This window comes from Branchiostoma belcheri, unplaced genomic scaffold (genome assembly GCF_001625305.1).
Source record: "Branchiostoma belcheri isolate BF01 breed outbred unplaced genomic scaffold, Haploidv18h27 scaffold113, whole genome shotgun sequence".
In the NCBI taxonomy this organism is placed as follows: domain Eukaryota; kingdom Metazoa; phylum Chordata; class Leptocardii; order Amphioxiformes; family Branchiostomatidae; genus Branchiostoma; species Branchiostoma belcheri.
This window is the reverse complement of record NW_017802525.1, coordinates 862,861-881,456: the sequence shown is the minus strand read 5'-3', so window position 1 is coordinate 881,456 and position 18,596 is coordinate 862,861. Positions and strand designations below refer to the sequence as shown.

General features: G+C 41.9%; 3 protein-coding genes across 8 annotated transcripts in view; 1 reads left to right on the top strand and 2 right to left on the bottom strand.

Moving 5' to 3' along the window:
- The window catches only part of LOC109462184 (islet cell autoantigen 1-like protein), a 59,077-nt gene that overhangs the window by 33,117 nt on the left and 7,364 nt on the right, over positions 1-18,596 (top strand). For 4 of the 6 annotated variants that reach the window (XM_019758697.1, XM_019758696.1, XM_019758700.1 and 1 more), the window contains 10 exons: positions 884-1,071; positions 13,127-13,222; positions 13,369-13,453; positions 13,915-13,987; positions 14,300-14,423; positions 14,872-15,070; positions 15,804-16,028; positions 16,892-16,995; positions 17,492-17,668; positions 18,340-18,530. In XM_019758697.1, coding sequence (XP_019614256.1) covers positions 1,064-1,071; positions 13,127-13,222; positions 13,369-13,453; positions 13,915-13,987; positions 14,300-14,423; positions 14,872-15,070; positions 15,804-16,028; positions 16,892-16,995; positions 17,492-17,668; positions 18,340-18,530 — 1,282 coding nt within the window. In that variant the 5' untranslated portion in view covers positions 884-1,063. Of the gene's footprint in view, positions 1-883; positions 1,072-13,126; positions 13,223-13,272; positions 13,454-13,914; positions 13,988-14,299; positions 14,424-14,871; positions 15,071-15,803; positions 16,029-16,891; positions 16,996-17,491; positions 17,669-18,339; positions 18,531-18,596 lie in introns of all 6 variants that reach the window. The other 2 variants (XM_019758698.1, XM_019758701.1) reach the window with 2 other exon arrangements.
- LOC109462189 lies at positions 8,885-9,981 on the bottom strand. The gene is made up of 2 exons (XM_019758707.1): positions 9,826-9,981; positions 8,885-9,591 (listed from the first exon to the last, which is right to left on the bottom strand). Exons 1-2 carry the CDS (start codon positions 9,853-9,855, stop codon positions 9,010-9,012), a joined length of 612 nt encoding a protein of 203 aa, XP_019614266.1. The 5' UTR covers positions 9,856-9,981; the 3' UTR covers positions 8,885-9,009.
- LOC109462190 (ATP-dependent DNA helicase RecQ-like) lies at positions 10,977-12,738 on the bottom strand. Its single transcript, XM_019758708.1, has 4 exons — positions 12,266-12,738; positions 11,668-11,770; positions 11,395-11,506; positions 10,977-11,018 (listed from the first exon to the last, which is right to left on the bottom strand). Coding segments are annotated over exons 1-4 (438 nt in total). The 5' UTR covers positions 12,488-12,738; the 3' UTR covers positions 10,977-11,017.

Sequence of the window (18,596 nt, the reverse complement as noted above, 5' to 3'; positions counted from 1 at the left end):
TCGTACCATGATCATATTTGCAGCTTTTTCATGCAATTTTGTATGCAGCTGAAAACTGAACTAAACCTGTTCTCCAACCGTTTTATGTAGAACCAGAACATTTCTGCCTGTCTCCTCTCACAAATAGCTCTGCTAATGGCTTTGGAAAATAGGAGCTGAGATTTTCTATAGATTATCGCGATGAGAAAAGAAGCAATCTTCCAGGCTCCTCCTGAGTGAAACTGCCGGTGGAATTCCTGACTGTCCCGTTAACAGTCTCCTAACCTTTACCAGGCTCATATAGACAGTAAATAATCACTACAAATGTGCACATTGTCATCAGGTAACTATCCTATAGGCTGGGCTGTAAAATTACTCTGGGAGTTTTCCTGGGGTAAATTGTCCATCTGACTTTCTACTTGCCATAATTGTGGTCTAAAAGGCAGTTTTTTTATATATTTTAGATGGTTGGTTGCTAGATTGGAGAACACAGTAGACACTATATGATTCCCAAGTCTGTAGTTTATCTACCTGGTCATGAATGTGGGCTTGAAGAAGGTTTGGTCATGCATACATTTTACATTCAAGATATGTATTGGGTAGTTTTTAAAAATGGACATTGTTAATGTGATATGTGTACATATTTTGCCAGCATTTGATCAGTGACAAAAACAATGTGGCAGGTTTGCAGAAAGAAAGTGCAGATTTTGTTTCATCCTTTATTAGATACATGTACAGCAGACTGTGTTGATACATTCAAGTGATGTTCTACTGGAGACATTGAACCTTAGAGAGGAGAGTGATAAGATTACACTGCTGATGAATCTGGTGTAAAAAAAATCCAATCTAGTTCTACCCACCTGTCTGGCACCTTAAGTAGTTTGTTACTTCTTATCTTCTGCAGGACTGGAAGGCTGCCAAGGTTTCTGCAAGTTCTGAGGAAGAAAGGTCGCCAAGTGCTGTTCCTGTCCCCTGTGCTGTAGCATTGCTGTACCACTGCTGTACCACTGCTGTTCCATTGCTGTACCACTGCTGTCTCATTGCTATTCTGTTGCTGTTCCATTGCTGAAATATTGCTGTCAATATGGACAGGTGAGTTCTGTTTGTTGCTTGGTTTTCTCAATAACTCGACGAATTTTAAAAATGACAAGAATTGTTCTTTTCACAAAAGTGTAAAATATTGCTATTGAATAGAATTCTTTATTTTGATTCAAACCAAATATTTATCATAGGGATATACTAAAACAAGTGAAATTTTGACCTAGATATTTGCTATACTAAATCCACAGTGACCTAGACAAGAGTCTACATGCATAATAGAATGTAAAAAGACCAAGAATGTATGGTGGTTATTTTGTCACAGTGCATATCTGAAGCATAGAATAGACTAAAGCATGCTATGAAAGACTATATTGCCAATGTGACTTGTGTCTGGGCATAGTAAAACAACCTGTACACTCAGACAGAGGCACTTTGATATCAGATGTACCCTCAATCCCAGTCCTCTATGATTTATCATTATGGAGTTTTTACATTATGAAAATTGGATTCATGCAAATATATTTCCAAATATAAAGCCAGTGGCAAAAAAATTAAACTTAAGCAGTTGGGTGCCAAAAATTAGATCAGTATTGGTTTCAGAGCCTTAATGCAATTTTCTACTGAATTGATCTGACACCGAACGTATTACCAAACAAATTACTGTCTGTGGACAAATGTATCCTTAACTGGAATCCATGAACTAAGGCCACCAAATGTTAGACCAGACTTTCTTTGAATTGAAACACTGATGCAATTTTCTACTGAATTGATCTTTTACAAAGTCTATTACAAAACAAATTAATGTCACCAGATAAATTTTTATTTGCTGGAAATCCACCAAACGTTAGATGAGAATTATATTGGTTACAGACTCAATCTTGTACCAAAGTTATTGGCCAACAACCATGTAGACAGTCCAGTTTGCCCTCGTAACTCCCCCCAAATCCACACGGCATAAAAACTAGCAGACAAATTTATATTTGCTTGAAATCCACCAACATTAGATGAGAATCTTATTGGTTACATGCGCAATTTTACACAGAATCAATCTTGTTCGAAAGTTATTCGGCAAACAGAACCGTCAAGTTTGCCCTCGTAACTCCCCCCAAATCCACGAGGCATAAAAACCAATCCTGTTTTAATCTGTCTGCCCCCCCCCCTCTCGGCTCGGTGGCGCGGCCTAACATGGATCCAGCCTGCTGTAAATGACCAGACCAGACGCTGAATCACTGACAAATTAAGGCCCAATCTGAACTGAACTATGAGGAGGCTTCCTCTGTAAGTCTGGCAGAATAGCTATGACCTGGGGTGAAATGGCAGCAAGGGTGGTCTTGGTTCTGACTTTGGTGGCAGACTAGCAAAGAAACTGGGGTGAAATTCCAGCCAAGGAATGAAGGATGGTCTGGGTTCTGATTGTGGGTTATCAACTAACAGTGCACATGTTTATGAGAAATTACATGTTTATCACTTTTTTCCAATAATGTAATATGATGGACTGTCTGTGCTATAGTATGAGATCTATAAACTTTAACACAGGTCATCAAAAAGGCAATGGATGTTAAGGTCAGTCACTGGAAGTTTAATGTTTGCATGATTTTGGTGGGCTGCACCCATATTGGTCTTTGAGCTAATGTTATATTACAATGCTGACAGTGGAAATGTGTCCATGTTGTATGTTGTCTCCTATTTGTAACAGGCCATCCCACAGACTTGTGTGATTCCAACTTTGTTGACATAACAAAAAACACTGGAATAGCAACATTTGTATGGTCAACCACAAACTAAAAAGTAGAAATACAAATAAACCTGAAAAAGGGCCATGTGATGTCTTGTTGCAATCAGTTTTGGCTAATCAAGGGTTTCAGTGTCTTCTCTGGTAATAAAGCAGTCTTCGATGTAATTACCTATTTGTGCATTGTGAGATATGGCACATCTAAAGATGTATTCAGATCTGTGTGTGGTATCAAGTTACTCTCCAAGCAGAGGTTGGTGGGGGAAGATCGTCACCGTTTTATATATGCCTCGTTTTTTTTTGTCGCCCCCCACCCAACCTCTGCCCCGAGTCGCAACCTGAAAGGACAAGGGGAGGAGTAGTTCTTTGAGAAATGTGTTGAAGTCCCTCCCCGTGCCCCTATTTTCCGCAATCTGTGAGCTGGGAGCGGAAATAGTTTTACAAGGGTGTCCAGCGCGCTGCGGGACGACTCCAGTCAACCACGCATATCTCATTAGCATGTCTCCATCTGACCGAACAGCATCACAACGTAGCATAGTAAACATGTTTACGTTTATAATTATTATATAGAGGTTCAAAATCAACACAATAAAATATGAATTTGTTCTTCAAATTATATTAAAATATTCTATTTTACCGTTACGTATATTCATAGATTTTAAGTGTTTCTGGTCATTATTTCTTTCTTACCTTTATGTTTGGATGCGGTGCATTCTATCTTTCTGTTCGCGCCATACTTGTTTACCAGGACAAACTCCCGCGAATATTTTTCTTATTCCGGAAAGTTTCTGATTTGCCATGTGAATTTTGTGAGCCCGTCCTGTATGGTGAATGAACGAGGCACCCATGGCGTTGGAAGCTAGGATAGTGGACAGGTAGGTACTTAACCAATTTACTATTTGCACGTTCGTCGGCGGCAAGAAATAAAAAATAATTTACGGTTTGGATATCTCTACCACATGGCATTGTGTAGATAGCGAAATTTGCCGATGGATAAAGAAGGACCTACGATACCTGTCGGTGTATGTCTGGAGAACGTCGAATATCGTTTGATTGAATGGTGAAGAGCACAGTGTCATTGTTTTGCATGTTTTTTTCGGAGGAAAAGGGAGGGCACGTATTTTTCTGTGGGAGGGGGGCGTATTAAAATGGACGCGGACAACAGTCGTTGGCAAAGAATATTGACCATTAAGAACTTGTTTCTTCAATTCATGTTGCCTCTAAGCTCGTCCATAATAATTGGATAATTATCAAGTAATTATTGAATAATTTCATCGAGTCTGACAGCAAGGTAAAATTTTTTATCAATGTATTGTAAGTACATGAAGATACTGTAATTATCTGTAGCCTGCAAAAATAATACAATATGTTTTAGTAATAGTGCAATCACAAACTGTTTGCTTATAGGATACAGAGCACCATCTGCCTGGAAACCACTGGCACAGTCGAACACAGTACAGTCGAGAGAATCCTGTTCGACTTCAGGCTAACTCCATCACAGGTTGGGAAGTTTGTGAAGCATGTCTTCCCAACTGTTAGAGTCACACATGGCAAGGGAAAGACAAGTACATTGTACGAGGGAATTTCCATCAAGGATACATCTACACAGAAGGGACTGGACTCGTTACCAACCAGCCAAGCAGTCAGTGTGCCCCACCATCCAGTCGGTTCATCATACCAACCGTTCAGTGCGTCCCAGCCCTACCAACCGTTCAGTGCGTCCCAGCCCTACCAACCGTTCAGTGCGGCCCAGCCCTACCAACCGTTCAGTGCGTCCCAGCCCTACCAACCGTTCAGTGCGGCCCAGCCCTACCAACCGTTCAGTGCGGCCCAGCCCTACCAACCGTTCAGTGCGGCCCAGCCCTACCAACCGTTCAGTGCGGCCTGCCAACCAGTCAGTGCACATTACAGCAGCCAAGATGTCACCTCCATCATCAAGAAATATGAACAAGAACTTGCACATGTCCGGGCTTTGAATATATCTCTATCCCAGCAGTTGGAGGCAGAAAGGTCTTTACACCCCACAGACATCAATGTCCAGCTTCGGTCTGAAGTAGAGACAATATGCAACACCAAAAGCCCTCTGTCAATCCGTGTAAAATCTATCGAAGACATTCGCGCCATCTCTCCCCAGCAGACTACAGATTACCTGAAACGGGAAGCACCAACACTCTACAGCCTCATATCCACACTCACATCACCACAGTATGACAGAGAGACTGACCGGTGTAGTTCAATTGCAACCATCCTGCTGTCTGCAATTGCAAATCACAGGAACAGACGGGCAAATGGGTTACAGACACTAATCGGACTAATGCTGGTTGCAAGAACATCTAGTGACCAGGTTCTGTATCTTTTATTTTTGTGTAAACTGTTATTGCTATTTACATTGCAATTCTAATTGTAATGATTGAAGGAACTTATGTTATCTATGAAAGTCACATGATAGGGTTCCATTCATACATGTAGTATTGTTTATTACATGTCATATACTAGTAGGTCTAATCATACCCATGTTATGGTGATTTTGCATGAGAATTGATATGCTACCTTCTTGACCTAAATGTCAATTGTTTTTATTTCACAAGGTCATCCAAATCTTAAACCACGCCGGTTTAAGTGCTTCGAGCACAACAGTCTGGACGACAATAAAGGACTTTGCAGATGCAGGGACCACCACCTCGCTGTCAAAGGATGAACTGTGGACCTATGACAATGTAAATATGTTGAAGAGGATAAGACAAGTGAGGAAAGGTACAGCAAGCCATTCATTACTACTAGTAGTGTAGCTATATTTTTAAGTATGTATTTGCTATTTCTGGTGGACTGCATAACAACTGCATATATTGTTATATGCATGTAGTTGTCACATCAGCTGCATGTTTTATGCTCCTAAACAAAAGTTAAACCAGTAGTAGACCAGCCTGTATGATGACTCATGTCTGGCATTCAATTTCTACATTTTTGCTTTTTTTTCAGAGAGACATGCTGAAATGTTTAATTGGACATCGCGACTGGCGATACCCTTAAGAAAGAGCCAGGAGGTACTGTCGTCCATACCCCAGGTACTTATTGTATCTTTACATGTTTTCTTTATACAGTGTAGGCTATGCTCAGTGCTTACCACACTGCTTTACATGCATGCCCTGTCCAGAAAAATGTAAATAGAATAACATAAAAAAATGAAATTAAAATTACTTCATCTTAATATAATGTATGGTAACTAGGTTGACATGATGTTGGAATAGTAGCTTTCATAACTATTAATGGTTACATGATTCTCAATGTATCACACTCACTCACACTCACTATCTATTTAGAGTCTGTTGTTCCCTGTTTTCCATATACTGCAACAATTCTTTATGGTAAATGTTGTTAACTTATTTTCAGGGTCACAGGAGGGACCTGTCTACATGGGACATCCTGGCAAGTGCAGAGGACACCCAGCAGCTACAGGATAGGTTTGTCACAGCAGTCAAAGGCTTCCTGGTGTCAAACTTCAAGAGTTTCTCTGAAGTGCAACACGCTGCTCCTGCCCAACGTTGGGTCCCAAAGACAACCTACAGGCCCATGGAGCTTCTAGACGAAGATGAATCTAAAACTTCGGACAACGTCAGAATTCTGACCAAGTTTGCCAGTGAAGCAAAAATGGGCCAAGAATTGTGGGATCAGGTTAGAGTGTTCATTTTTTATTTGTCAAGATTCTTATTTCTTATACTTAGAAAGGTCAGACAAATAAATCTTTTAATGATTTTGCAATGTTATATTATAGGAAGACTTGAAAGTGAGAGAACAAGATAAAGATATCAGTGAATTGGATAACTTACTTCTGTAATTATTCATAAGCTGATAAGGTTTATATTTCATGCTTAAACATACTACCCATTTCATTCTTCGTTCGGTGATTGTGAATACAGCATTGATTCAAGTGCTTTTGGCCCTTGTCTTGCGCATCTCTGCTTATGTTTGTTACATGCAGTTGTTACAGTTCTTTCATCTATTTTACAACAGTTGGTGATAGGAGATCAGGCGACATGCAAGAACATCCGAGGGGCCAAAAGGTTGCGGCAGGACTGACCTGCTGGTCCCTTGGAGAAGCTTGGGTGGGCCAAGGAAAGTCCTGGTATGCACAATAACATTAACTTTGCCATTTTTGTGTTCCTTAATCAATATATGGCAGCACATTCTTGTTTGACAAGAGTAAATTGCAGCCCTTTGTCAACACACAAGGTTGTTGTAATGGTCATGCAATGTACATGTCATTGTGTTTTTCAGGAGATTTCCACTTCCTTTGGGAAGTGGGAAGATGTGTATTACTCGCCCACTGGTCCTCTCCAAGAAGCACTGGGTCCATCGCTTTCCTTAAAGACCTTGTGGACAGGAGATCTTTGGATTTAAAGGGTACTTCTTGTCATTTTTGTACTTGTCTCACAGGATTGGTATTTGAATTAAACTGTTGAGAATAGTCACTCCAGGTGTTGTATTCAAATCTGAATATATGTGACTGTTGACTTCCATGAATGGTTACTTTAGATGAGTGCAATGTGTTTCCAGTGTTTGAATAAATGTCAGCTTCATTCAATTACAATGTTCTGCAATGTCTTTAATGCTGCTTTACAGGAAGCAACTTCAACGTGCTCGATGAATTCCTGCACCATGCTCACAGCGCCCATTTGACGGCAGCATTGCTGACACACATGGAGATGGAGTCTACAGCAGACGACTACAAGGATGAGGACAGCATCGACGACATCAGCAAGTCTTTCTACAGGCATTTGTGTTTAAGAAGAAACACGGGTGCACGGCTGATGACTCAATACACTCCCTGTCCACATCCTTGCTGTACCATCTGATGCTGTATGTGGACCTCCGCCAGTCCATCAAGTAAGATACAAGTGTATAAATGTGTAGCTATTATAGGTTTAACTCGTGTTACACGTGCCATGCATATACTGTTCTTTTAAGTAGTTGTTTACCATGACAATAGAACATGCAAGATATATCTTGTCATTATTCCTTTTATTTGGTAAATAGGAATTTTACATACTACAAGTACAGGTCACTTTCTTTTCACACAATTTACATACATTTTTAAGATTGCTATCCTGTTGAAGACATTGTACCATTGTACATGCAAGGAAAGAAAGTATGTCTATACTGATCAATGTCTCTCAAATCTACAGGTACGAAAATGGAGCAGCCATTATTGCCCATTGGCGATACTGGCTGCCAACATTGCTAGGTACGGGCCGCAGCCAGTACAGCTCAGAGGCTGCCAACCTTCTGGCAAAATCTGGCAGCAGACTGGTCTGAGGAGATGGCTACACTTGCGACCAACAACCGGACCGTGAACTTCCATGGCAGGCAGGGCCATGGAAAAGCTGTAGACATGCTTGTGGAGCATTACAACAAGTATGTATTCAGTGATTTATCAAGTCTAATGGAGTATTCACTTTTAAAAAGCTCAGATTGAAATAATAAGACTTATTACCATGCCATGTACATATGCCATGAAGTAATTATTTACAAAGTGTGACACATAAAGTCAATGCCCTCAATGCTATCAACAATAGCTGTCCAAGAGACATATAGTCACATGTAGTACATACCTCATAATTCCTCTCCATCTTTGTATAACACTTAAAAGTAGCTTACACAATCAGTATATAATATAAATACATAAAACTCTAATATAGAAGTACCAAAACAGTGATTGATATTGTCTCTTCTGTATTCCAATACTAGAGGATTCTCAAAACAGTCCTGAAGAGATCAGGCGGGCATGTAACATTCAAGCAAGCAAAGCAAGTATCCCTAGCCATTCCACTATTGGATGAGGCACGGAAGCTGTGCAGACAGCTGTTCGCAACAAAACAGACAACAAGGCACACAGTCACCATCTGCAGACAGGGACATTAAAATAATGTTAGATCATCTAGTTGAAGGTAACGTGTACAGTGTCCACCCAGGACGACTCCTTTTCTTGGGAAAAAAGTTCGAAGATCCCGTCACAAAGGGTCTCAAAAAAATCACAGAAGGAAAGTGGTTAGAACACTTCCTCCAAAAAGAAAACACTGTGGTGGAGTGTGACACTGACACGGATCTATTTGATGATGATGACGACTTCCCAGACACAGATGCTTTGATGGACGAATGAATTATGTATTGTATTAAGTATGGAGACTCTTTTTCTTACAAGTGTTTTAATCACTACTGACCCTTCGGTGACAACGTGATGAAACTATTCCCAGAATGAATCATTGGTTCAAATTTGTGACATCGCGCAGCACTGGCCTCCTGTTTTTCTTAGTGTTTTGTTCTGGGATTAGCCTGTCAATGGTGGCGATGATGGTTTCAAGGTTGTTAATGGACATGTTGGTAATACCTTTGACTAGTTTCAGATCTTCACACGTGTGTATAGAGTGGCAGTCTTTTGCGATTCTGTTTAATGTGTCATCAGACATTATGCCGCATGGGCCAATGAACACAAGCTCAGGTCGCAACTCATACCATTGGTCTCGCAATCTGTATAATTGAGATTTTAGTTCTTCTTCATTGTTTGTGTCCTGTCTGCGCTTGAGGCGTGGCTTTCTTCTCTTTGTGTTTCTTTCTGGCCCCTCTGTCACTTGCGTAAATATGCAGCTGTCGTCATCGCTGTGGACGGAGCAGCACCGGTCTTGATTCTCCTGTCCCTCCTGTCCTAGTTGATGAAGTAGTTTCTGTCGAAGACAGTCTGCTTTGAACAGGTCTTTCATGGGGCCGTCTGTACACCAGTCAGGCTTGTTGAAGAACAAGACTGCATGGGCGGGGTCCCCTTTTCTTCCAGCCCTCCCTATTTGCTGAAGTTGAAATGATTGTGTCAATAAGACATGTCCACTCTCATCAGATACATCATTTCTACACAATTATACCATTCATCTGACTTCATAGTTGTATTACTTTGATAACTATACATTTTCAATGTACAAGTTTTTCATGCAAGTTATATTTGCCATTTTCATGTTGTAGAAAGTAACTTATTGTAACAAATTCTATGTGTATGGGGTGAATTACAGTATCAAAAGCCATTTTACCTGGTAGAGCTGGCCAGTGGTGGACGGCATCCCGTACACTACGACACCCTTCACATCGGGGACATCGATGCCCTATAAGAGAAATATTGATGCAATTAGAAGAAGCATGACTTTTATATAAACATTCATCCCCTTAAACGTACCACATGGGAGTATGCAGGCAACTTGCAACTAAATATTGATGTCAAATTCATACAAAAGTAACATTTTCATTACTTTAGTTTAAAAGGTGTTTCACAATTGTTTCACAGACTTGATAGATGACTTATATCCCACAGTGTCAAGGCCTTTATGTCATGGATCATTCCAATGCCATTTTTTAAGATACTAGTACTCCAGACTGCTACTGGCCTACAACTATTGGCCTGCTGTTTCTCAACTTTGATACATTAAGGCTTCAGGCTGTCAGTTCCCATGTAATGAACCCCTACAAGTAAAATTTAAGAAATAATGACTATTGTATACCATGCCAAATGCAACAGAAGCGACAATGACTCGAATCCTGCCCTCCCTGAACCCCTGGAGCACGTCTTCCTTCGCCTTCGGGGACATGTCGGCGTGGAAGGCCCGTACCGAGCCTTTGGTGGTGGGCTTGCATGAAGACACCAACAGGCCCCACACGTCCATCAGCTTCTGCTTTCTGCCGAGGTAGACAATGTGCTTGTCTATGTTCGCCGGACCCTCGGCTTCTCTGATCATGTTGATCAGCGGACCAAGGTCCTCCTGTAATTAATACAAAATGTCACCAACATGCTGTATTTTGCAAGAAATGTAAGAAAAGTTTGTGTGAACTGATGAAACAAGTCCATACATTACACATTCTGCTAAATTTATTGGTATTTGAAATGGGCACATGAATATATATGTATGCTCATGATTCTATGCTTATAGAAGGTAACTTTGGTTATTGAGTTTAAGAGAAATGTATTTTGAGACCATATTTGTATAATGATTTGTGTATGATAGTACCTTCATGCTCTTGACCTTCTTCCGGACCAAGAAGATGTTGTCCCTGTTCAGGCTCCCCATGATTCTGGTCGGGACCTTGTTGGGATGCATGATGTCACTCATATGTAGCGCCTTCTCTACTGCCTTCTGGACTGCTGCGGTTGCTGTAGCTGTCAAAGCCATGAAAGGTATTCCTGGCAGTGCAGCCCGCAGCGATCCAATGTTTTTGAAGGCAGTCCTGAAGTCTGTTCCCCTGTGACAAAAGCACAAAGCGTTACTTTGTATATGTGACCAAGAATGTAAAAAAATGGTTCTGTAGTATTGTAAATAAACTGTGTTTTTGGCTACAACATGTACCTTTTTTATGACCTTGCTTGTATGTATTGTGATTACTTAAACTATGCCTTGTGAAATCTTTGCCTGTGCATTGAACCTTGATGTGATAAGTGATCTTGATTAATTATTGAATCATTTGTTCTGTTGAAGACATTATAGACATACACCTGAACTTGCAAAGATCAAATTGTTGTTCTAATCTTCTTTGTACAGTGGTACTTAAGCGCATCAATGACGAAGATGTTTATTATTCAGACTGATTGTGACTAGTTAATAGACACTGACCACTCTGGAATACAGTGAGCCTCGTCAACAGCCACCAGTGCAATTGGGAGTGGAGGCTTGTCCAGAAGACTTCTCCCCTCAGATGAGGTCATTTCCTCAGGAGCCATGAAAACTGAAATTTAAAGAGTAAGAAAACTTGTCAACAGCTATTGACATTATCAATCCCAAAAAAATGTTAAGTCAAAAAGGTTCTTATTCTTTATTGATTCTCTGGTAATTCATGATTTGTGTCTATTGTGTTCAATGTTGGGAATGTATTTTTTTGCTACTTACCCAGACGAACGTCCTTGTCGGGGATTTCCCTGAAGCTTCTGATGTCCGCCGCGCTTTTCAGGTGGATCCCCTTATATCCTGTGACTGTCTGGAAACGGTGGATCTGTAAAATAACATACATAAGTTTAGTACCAGTTATCACGGTATGTTGTTATTTGGCGAAGAATTGAACAGCACCAAGAGGATTGTGACCAACTGAACAGACGTGATTAGGGATACACCACGGAAAAGTTATGACAAAATATTTGATGTTCTAAACATTGCACGAGAAACAAGGTAAGGACTTGACAAACACATTACATGTCCATTAGCAAATTGGTTTACATTGAACAGTATCAAGACATAGAAAGAAGCTCAGACAGGTAAGCAATTTCAATTCCACACATAAAGTATTACTGACGACATTTTTGAAAAGCTAATCGCTGAATACTGGATGTCGCCCCCCTCCCCCTTTCAATCGCCGCAGTTACGACAACAACGTACTGTGTTACACCAGTGGCCCGTAATACATTGGTCGCTCGATTCTGTAAACAAAACTCATTTGTATCAATCAAACTTTGTAATAACAAGATGGAAAAAAATGAAAACACTGTCATACCTGATCGCTGACGAGGGCACGAAGCGGCGAAACAACCACAACAAGTTTGGGTTCTGTTAGGCAAAGGGGGATGCTCTGAAAACAGAGGGACTTCCCCTTCCCTGTCGCCATCCCAACGAAAACATCCTTGCCCTCTAAGGCCGCCAAAACGGCTTTCAGCTGGTCGGGACGGACCTCAAACCCCCAGACGTCTTTGAAAACACGCTTGACTCTGTCTTCCATGTCGGTCCCGTCCGTTAGACATTCAAACTGAGTTGAGCGGAAACAGGCGAGTAACGGAAAATCGCCAGGCCGTGTCGCCAGCCGGAAGTTGGAATTTTGGTTTCCCTGGCCGGGAGGGCGTAATTCACACCTACGCGCCAAGTGAAGTCGCCACTACTTGTTAAGTGAGGTTTGATAGGGTAACAAATAGCTGTTAATAGCCTTTCAGGTTGCGACTCGGGGCAGAGGTTGGGTGGGGGGCGACAAAAAAAAACGAGGCATATATAAAACGGTGACGATCTTCCCCCACCAACCTCTGCTTGGAGAGTAGTATCAAGTCTCTTGAGTTACTTGACATGAGTTGCATCTCCTTTCCATGTACTGTTAGTTCCAAACCATTTGTGTATAAGTCATTGTGACAGTCCTGTTTGTAGTTAGAGACCCTCCTAACTCCTATGATGAGTTGTTCAACCGGTTTGTAACAGTTTGTACCAGTTTGTACGAGAGTAGAACACCTTGGGAGTCAGTTTATCAGTCATTGTCGATTGTGACAGTCCTGTTAATAGTTACAGACCCTCCTATGGTGAGTGATACGACCGGTTTGTACTGGTTTGTACGAGAGTAGAACACGTTAGGAATCAGACATTGTCCTGTTTATAGTTACAGACCGTCCTACGGTGAGTCGTACGACCGGTTTGTTCGAGACGAGGGAAACACGTCAGGAGTCAGTAAGATCCAGAAGGAGTACTGGCAGACATTTATCAGGCCCTGTCCTGTTGTAGTGTACAGTGATGTTATGTTTGTAGTTACAGACCGTCCTACGGTGAGTCATACGACCGGTTTGTTCGGGACGAGGGAAACACCTCGGGAGTCAGTAAGATCCAGAAGGAGTACTGGCAGACAAAACAGAAACTCATCAAGAAGTTTGGGAAGAAGGAAGATGAGTTTGTGGTGGCCGGAGACGCTGATGTGGACTCAAAACTAGAGGTGAGACGTCTTAAAGACGTTAAAGTTATCATCTTCTGTTGAGGGTTTGGTGTAAAGTTGCTTAACACTTTCAACTTGTATTCCTGTGGTGTCTTGAACATAGTCTATGGCATGTTGAACATTTTTTTTCCATGTTATTTTTATTAGATTTTCAAAAGACAAATACAATACACACTTGCATGGCATGTTGAACATTGGATATGTCGACAGTCAAGTATTCTAAGACTTTTATTTTGTTAGTGTGTTTGTGCTTTTGTTTTCTAGGGGCACAATTCAAATTTCAGCACACATACATGTACATGCCTCCACATCATTTGCATGGGATTTTCTTATTTGTGGAACCACACAGCATGACTTTGTGTTCAACAGAAAGCAAGTAGTCGTCACTTTCATTCATGGAGACCAAATTGTTTCCTTGAAGTAATCCAACACTATTCTGACTTGTACATCTTCTTTTCCAGGTGTTCCGCTCCATCCAGAAGTCGTGTATGGACTTGTTAAGAGTTATAGAGAAATACCAGGACAACTTGTGTGGTAAGTATGTCAGCCTTGCAGTCTGTGCCATGTCTTTAAAACTTAAAAGTTAATTGTTACTGTAGTGAAAGGAGGAATTTTTTGGGAAGCTTTTTATTTCCACATCTCAATGAACTAATTTTGTGTGGAAAAAGCTACCTGCGCAGTAGCAGTGAGGACAACATGCTATTCATGCAGTAGCCTCAATTTAGGGAATGTCATGGTTAGGCCCAGTCACAGTGCCTTATGTTTTTTTTTTATTATTGATCTCGAGAAGAATGATGATTGTCTCTGCTCTGAGAATAAGCTGGCAACCGTATCCCTCCCTTACAGCCCTGTCCCAGGCTGAGAATGAGCTGGGTCGGTTCCTCAAGTCCCAGAGTCAGATAGACAAGACTCGCGCAGGCAAGATGATGGCTGCTGTCGGCAAGGCTGAGAGCTTCTCTAGTCAACAGAGGTAAGGACACATGCATACATACATACATACACACAAACACACACACACACTTAAAACTATCCCTGTCCTTGGTACTGAACAATATGTACACACACTCACACACAAACGTCATACACATACATGCACAAACACACACTCTCTATCTCTCACACACACACACTTACACACACACACTTACACACACACACACACACACACACACACACACACACACACACACACACACATACATACATACACACACGCATAGGCAAGGCTGAGAGCTTCTGAAATGAGCAGACAGTACATTTTTGTAAGTCTACAGGCACACATGTACACATGAACACACACACACACACAGACACACACACACACACACACAGATACACACACACACACATGACACATGAGAGCATGGACAACTTCTACATGCTAACTCTTTTTCTCTCTGCCTCTATGATATAACCAGGCTTGCGCTGAGGGTGCCCCTAGTCCGCCTGTACCAGGAAGTGGAGACGTTTCGGTACCGCGCCATCTCGGACTGCCTGATGACGATAAACCGGATGGAGGCATCGCGGACGGAGTACCGCGGCTCACTGCTGTGGATGAAGGACGTGTCAGAACAACTGGACCCTGACACGTACAAACAGCTGGAGAAGTTCAGAAAGGTGGGTTACATGTAAAAACTGAATGTTTTTATCTACAGTAATCTTTCCTTTAAATATAGACTAGTTATTTTACTAGGCAGAGAAGTGACCAGCATTTTGTAATCCCAGTTAGTTTTGAACCCTAAACTGGCTGACTGAGAAGTTCAGAAAGGTGGGAAACAAGCCGCCTCTATTTTTGTATTTTTAAACTATTGCCTACAAAAAAATGGTATTTTCGTCTACAGCAATCTTTCCTTTCAAGAAAGACTTGTTAGGTCACTGGGCAGAGAATTGACCATCTAATTTCAGTAGATTTCGAACCTAAAACTGACGGATTGCTTTTCAAGTTTTTTTTTTATTTCCTAGTTGAAATGGTACATACGTAGCTAGCATATACTTTTAACTTCTTTTTGTCCTTCTCTTCTTTTGAATGACAATTACTTTTGACAGTGTGTAGTCCTTTTTATCTGAAATATTGTGAAGGTATGAAATAAGGTTAAGCATGCTTCCTTGCCAGAGATGACTGTGCTCTACAAAAGCTGCCTTGTGCCTACAGATATTGACAAGTGGCAACTGGTACTCTCCTCTTACATCACCCATTTCTCTTCCTCTCACCCAGTTGCAGATGCACAGAACTAGCCAATGCTTCAAGGAGGGTTTTACCGCCATTGCAGTTTTTACCCTACAACTGCCAGCTTTGCAGGTTGTTTACTAATACAAAAGACTCCCTCTTCTTACCTCCCCCCCTCCCCAGGTCCAGACCCAGGTGCGCAGTACTCGGGGGAAGTTTGAGAAGCTGAAGAACGACGTGTGCCAAAAGGTGGACCTGCTGGGAGCCTCTCGCTGTAACATGTTCTCCCACACCCTGGCCACATACCAGAACACACTGCTGCACTACTGGGAGAAAACTGCCAGGACACTCAGCGCTGTGCACGAGAGCTTCAAGGGATATCAGCACTACGAGTTCACTATGCTAAAGGTAAGGCTGCAGCACTACAAGTTCTGCTGTGCTTAAGTTAAGACAGAACACACTGCTGCACTACTGGGAGAAAACTGCCAGGACACTCAGCGCAGTGCACGAGAGCTTCAAGGGATATCAGCATTACGAGTTCACTATGCTGAAGGTAAGGCTGCAGCACTACAAGTTCGCTATGTTTAAGTTAAGACAGAACACTCTCCTGCACTACTGGGAGAAAACTGCCAGGACACTCAGCGCAGTACACGAGAGCTTCAAGGGATATCAGCATTACGAGTTCACTATGCTGAAGGTAAGGGTACATACAGCACTACAAGTTCGCTATGTTTAAGTTAAGACAGAACACTCTCCTGCACTACTGGGAGAAAACAGCCAGGACACTCAGCGCTGTGCACGAGAGCTTCAAGGGATATCAGCATTACGAGTTCACCATGCTCAAGGTAAGGCTACTGTGTAACAGCACTACAAGTTCACTATGCTTAAGGTGAGAATCTAGCCTTGGCTTGAGATACCATAAGTTTTATTTGTCTTATTGCCTTCTTCTTGTAAGTTGTTTACTGCAAGCTATTTATGCCACAAGCTTAATGCTGTGTAGAGGTGTCTTTTGCTAAATGACTTTAGAATCAACTTTTGTTGTTGAGGTTGACTGTATATGTTTGAGGCAAATATTAGATGCATGTTCCAGATACAGACACTGGGATATAATATGTAGTAAATTTATGTAAATTTAGTTTATGAAATGTCTTTTATGGACATATACTTAATCATGTTTTATTTTGCTAAAGTTTGGTCCATTTCTAGACCTACAGGAGGCTCAGAGGTTTAAATACATGTCATTAATTGATGTGAACTGTTTGTCCCTGCAGCAACTAGAAGGTCCAGTCCAGAAGCTGATTGAGCAGACAACAGGAGAGAGGAAGGAGGGAGAGGTGGAGAAGGGGGAGGAGGCGGAGGAGGAGGCACCTAACAGGTGAGGACGGAGGGAAGGGAAGAGGGAGGGAGAGAAGGGAAGGGAAGGAGGGAGAGGTGGAGAAGGGGGAGGAGGCGGAGGAGGAGGCACCTAACAGGTGAGGAGGGAGGGAAGGGAAGAGGCAGGGAGAGAATGATATATATGATGGGATTGACTGATGAAATGACATGAAATGAGAAAAGGAGGGATTAGAATGTCCCTTAGAGATTTTGAGTGGGTGAGAAAATACCCTATTTGATTTGTGCCACTAACATGTGAGAATTGCTTTTAGTTCGTGCTCAGAACAGTTTTATAGCTTTTCCAGGAGTGTTTTACAACAAAAATTTCATGAAAATATAGAGAATGATAGCATAGGGGTCCGATAGGAAGTGCCTTTTGCTACTTTGCCATAGAAATGGAAAGGAGAGAGTCTCAGCATAATATCTCACTGCCCCTCTTCAACTTTTATATTGCATGTCTGTTTATTTTCTGGTTTGTACTGATGATTCCCCCCTAGCGGTCTTGACCTTCTGCAACTTGATGATGAAGAATTAGAGGACAAAGGTCAAACAGAGGACAAGTGTGACCGCTGTCAGGACGACAGAAAGAGGGAAGAAAAGAGCAGCAGAAAGGAGGAAAAGAGCAGCAGACAGGAGGAAGAAGATCAGGAAGAGTACATAGATGAAACCACAAGGTCTGAGATGGAGGAGCAGTTGTGTAACCAGACTGTGGCAGTACTAACACAGCTTTCCTTGGTGTTGTCTAATCTTCTCTCTGCTTCTGAGGTCCAGGCTGAGGTTGTTAAGACTGCTGGGTGTAGAGGAGACTACTGGCCTTCTCTGCTCTTTGTTTTACTATATTTCAGAGTGCTCCCTCCTCACTTGGGTTTACATTCTTTGGATTTGACACTTTCCAGAAAGTGATGAGACTTTCGCCATTTTGCTTTTCTGGACACAGACTACTAACCTTACAGGAAATGAGGCTTTTTAACAACAATCGGCAGTCAACATTCTCTTGCTGCAGTGCTTTTGAAACCTACAGTTCACAATAGCTTCTACAATTCACAAGAGCATCACAACAGAGTTTCTTCCCACTATGTTATCAGTACTAACCCTCATGTCTGACCACATGATATTGTGCTGGTGGTGGGTCTCCACAGCTATAGATTATTTACTAGTACATAGTTAGCACTTACTAACCAATGTGTTGTGAGTTTTGAATACTAACTTGGTTTCTTTGCTATTCGTATTTAATAGGCACAGTGAGCATATTAAGATATGCTTTGGACTCTGTTTTACATTCTTTGCTGTTTCTGCTTCCACATAAATGCCCTCCTGACTTGTAAAACTCTCCGTCTGTCCTCAGACTAATATCGTTTGGTGAGGACAGGAGCGGCGCGCCGGCGGGCGGGACGGGTAACGGCGTGGACACGGCAGAGAACGGGGACGACGACGACCTGCTGAACATGATCGACGAGCTGACAGTCGGGGAGGACGAGGAGTTCACCAACTTCGCAGACTCACGACTCGACCTGCAGAAACAACGTCAGGAACACGGTGAGATGTTTGTACACGTTCATGTTCATGTTATACGTGAGGAACAGGTATGTAGTCCTTTAGTTA